The 4153-nt window shown below is 36.9% G+C and overlaps 1 protein-coding gene across 1 annotated transcript; it reads left to right on the forward strand.

The window, feature by feature from the left end:
• The first annotated feature begins 1813 nt into the window (after window positions 1–1813).
• LOC102816929 (olfactory receptor 151-like) lies at window positions 1814–2740 on the forward strand. Its single transcript, XM_006871020.1, has one exon. It carries the CDS (start codon window positions 1814–1816, stop codon window positions 2738–2740), a length of 927 nt encoding a protein of 308 aa, XP_006871082.1.
• The last annotated feature ends 1413 nt before the right edge of the window (window positions 2741–4153 follow it).

The following is a 4153-nucleotide window of genomic DNA, read 5'->3' on the forward strand; positions in this document are numbered from 1 at the left end:
CAGTAAAGTTTGACTGTGAAATTATCTCACATGACCAGAGAGGAAATAAAAATTAAATAAAAGTGACAACTCTTCTACCCTGGAAAGAATTCAAGTAAGTAGACAAAATTCTGAGTACAATTTACTAATAATTGATTTTGAAATGAAATCACTTAGGGAGAATTACATATTCACAATTTAATAAAACTATTGTTAATCAAAAAATATGTGTTTGTTACTTAAGTTAAAACATCTGAAGCTAGAGAAAAAAGTTTTCTGCTGTCTATTGGCTGTGCAGTAGTTGATGTACTAAGAAATAGTATCTTCTTCAGTTCCTTTATAATTATTCATTTTCATAGTCTACAAATTTCATACTATAACATATATATTTACATATATATATATATTTGTTGTTAGGTGCTATCGAGTTGGTACCAACCCATAGTGACCCTATGCACAGCAGAACAAAACACTGCCTGATCCTGGGCCAACCTCACAATTGTTGCCACACTTGAGTCCATCGATGCTGCCACTTGGCCAATCCATCTCATTGGGGGTCTTCCTCTTTTTCTCTGACCCTCCATCTTACCAAACATGATATCCTTCTCCAGCAACTGCTCCATCCTGACAATATGTCTAAAGTATGAGAGATGAAGTTTGGCCATCTTGGCGTCTAAGGAGCACTCTGGCTGCACTTTTTCCAAAATGGATCTATTGGATTCTTCAGGCACTTTCAATATTCTCCTCCAACACCATAACTCAAATGCATCAATTCTTCTAGAGTCTTCATTGTTCACTGTCCAGCTTTCACATGATATGAGGTTATTGAAAAACCAGGGCTTGGGTCAGGCGCACCTTAGTCCTCAAGCTGACATTTTTGCTCTCTCTCTCTATGTATAAATCCTTACTGACCTATACATATATATGTGTGTATGTAGATACATAGAGAGACAGATATATATATATATATAGTGTATACAAGGAGCTCTGGTAGCGTAGTGGTTAAGAATCGGGCAGCGAACCGCAAGGTAAGCCGTTCGAAACTACCAGGTGCTCCTCGGGAGAAAGACGAGGCTTTCTGCTCCCGTAAAGATTTACAGCCTCAGAAACCCTGTTCAGGGTCGCTGTGGGTTGGAACCGACTCGATGGCACTTAACAACAACAACAACACTGTGTGTATATTGTTGTTAAGTATATATATATATCATGTGTACTCACTCCTTTGAATCAGAGTTCTCCCAGATTAAGTTGGAAACATACTTAAGTATCTTTTGGAGCACCATGCCCTCTGCACTTCTCTTTAAGATTCTAAATATTGGCCCTTAATAGTACATTCCCTTAGTAGTTTTTCTTTGAGCAGTATTCTGTATTATGTGGGCATCAATAATTCTGTGCATACAAAAGGTCCAACATTAAACCTGAAATTACTTTCTTAAAACTTAATAAAGCATTAATGTTTTCAGTACTGAGGTTTACAGCACTGTAATATGTAGTCACAGTTCAACCCTTAACTTCTGAGTTCCAGTTTCTTCCAGACACTAATATAATCTTGGAGGGTACTCAAATATTGGCAGATTTTTCCTATAAAGATATTTTCCTATTATTTTAAAAATTATATTGTATTTAGATGTAATTTTTGTATACCTTCTGAAAGTCTTTAGTAAAACAGTCCTGATCTGAATTACATTAGTCACCACATTATTATTGACCACTTTTAAACAGTGCTAATGACTCACAACACTAATGAATCTTTTGCTAATCATAGGAAAGCAGCTTTCTTATTTCCTGTAATTTTTCTTTTTAATAGTTTCATATCCAATGTTTCCTGGAGGAAATGGCCAGACAAAATGATTCCACAGTAATTGAGTTTGTCCTGGAGGGACTGACAAAAAAACCTGAACTCCAACTGCCTCTCTTCCTTGTGTTTCTAGGTATCTATCTTGTCACTGTAGTGGGAAACCTGGGTATGATTCTCCTCATCACTTTCAATTCCAAGCTCCAATCACCCATGTACTTCTTTCTTGGTAATTTATCCTTCCTAGATCTGTTTTATTCCTCAGTTGTTACCCCAAAACTCCTAGAAAACTTTATATGGGAGAAAAATATCATTTCCTACAATGGATGTATGACTCAGCTGTTTTTCTTTTGTGTTTTTGCTATTGCTGAATGCTATATGCTGACTGCCATGGCATATGACAGATATGTAGCTATCTGTAGTCCACTGCTCTACAATGTGATCATGTCCCAAAAAGTCTGCAATATGCTCATGAGTGGAGTCTATATCATGGCAACTTCAGGAGCTATGGTCCACACTATCTTCATGACTAGACTTTCCTTCTGTGAAGATGTTATCCACCATTACTTCTGTGACATACTTCCTCTCTTAAAGCTCTCATGCTCCACTACCTACATCAATGAGCTTCTGGTGATAATTGGAGGCGGATTCAATATGTTAGTTACAACTGTGGCCATCATTATCTCTTATGCTTTTATACTCTCCACAATTCTTCGAATACCCTCATCTGAAAGCAGGTCCAAAGCATTTAGTACCTGTGGCTCCCATCTTACAGTTGTTGCTGTTTTATATGGATCCATGATATTTATGTACTTAAAGCCAGCATCCAGCAGTAATATGGCCCAGGAGAAGGTGGCTTCTGTGTTCTACACCACTGTGATCCCTATGCTGAATCCTTTGATCTACAGCTTGAGGAATAAAGATGTAAAGAATGTGCTCATTAAAGTCATGAGTTTGAGGTACTGACCACCCTAGGATAGTAATCAGAACTAATGAAAGTCATGGTAGAAGTCTGCTTCTTTCTTTTCTTAAAACTAACTCATCTTCCTCTTTCTTAAAATTGACATCTCAGTCTCATCCCTTACACTAGAGTTGAAGTCTGTGCACATACACATACATACACATCTGTTCCTTGAGTATAGTATTCCAAGATATTTGGATTCAGTGGATCCTTGATGTGGCTCACACATCTGTACTTTGAATAATTCTTTCTAGAGTATTTTTTTCCCTATTGAAAAAAGAAGATTCTGGGAAGAATTATAAATCCAGGGCTTATCGAACAGAGAACACCAGGAGTCCTGATAACTATAAGATTATGCTACCCTAGATAATTCTATTATAATTAGAAATAATTATATAAATAATATAATTATATAAATATAGTGAATTTTTAGTATCCGCATACTTAGTACAGTTCTTGAACATCATTAATCCTCATGGAACTGGTCCTTCTCACAATTCTCCTGACTTCCCTGCCAAATTCTAACTTGATCTTCAAATGTCTACTACTATTATATGAATTTTCTTTGACTGCTTTCTCTGCAAAAAAAAATTGTGTTCATTTCCCCACAAAGTAATTTAGTAACTCTTCTTCTCACTGTCATGGGAAAGTTGACATTTAGTCACCTAAAGAGGGAGCATTCATTTCAATGTGGACATCATAAGATTTCTCTTTGTCTCCACAAAGTTTTCTAAATTAAACACAGGACTGTCTGATTACATAAGTTAACTGTGCTGACCAAGAAAAGAACATATTATTTTCTAAACAAGTGCAAACACAGACATGTCTATCAAAAAGTGCCAACTCTCCTCTGAGATCCTACTTCTTGCATCACTATCTTGAGGATTCAACACTAAAATTGTATCAGGTCACACTGCCCAGAACACTGGAGCAAAATATGGACAGTTTATACAAACATTACATGGGCAAGTGAAGTTTGAGATTCTGCATGTCTACTAAGCTTTCCAGTAACATCAGTGCTATTGGGGCATGAATCACACTTTGAGTAGGAAGCCTAGACTTTATGGAACAAGGAATGAGATGAATCCATCAATAGAGCTATTAGGAAGGAGAGACTGATCTTAACAGACTTAGAGTCTGGGACTATGAATATCAATACCAGACTTAAAATGCAAACTTAATGGTTGCTGATCTGTCCTAATGAGTCCCTGGGGGATTCCAATGTGAATGTGCTCAGCTAGTTACTAACCCAAAGGCTGGAGGTTCAAGTCCACCCAGAGGAACCTTAGAAAAAAGACCAACAACCTGCTTCTGGAAAAGTAGCCAGGGACACAAGGAGGAAGTAGGGTAAGTGATGTTTCATTGTGAAGACTGTAATCAATGACATGAAACAAAATGTGTATGAATAGAAAACTGAT

Source organism: Chrysochloris asiatica, unplaced genomic scaffold, assembly GCF_000296735.1.
Source record: "Chrysochloris asiatica unplaced genomic scaffold, ChrAsi1.0 scaffold00158, whole genome shotgun sequence".
Lineage (NCBI taxonomy): Eukaryota > Metazoa > Chordata > Mammalia > Afrosoricida > Chrysochloridae > Chrysochloris > Chrysochloris asiatica.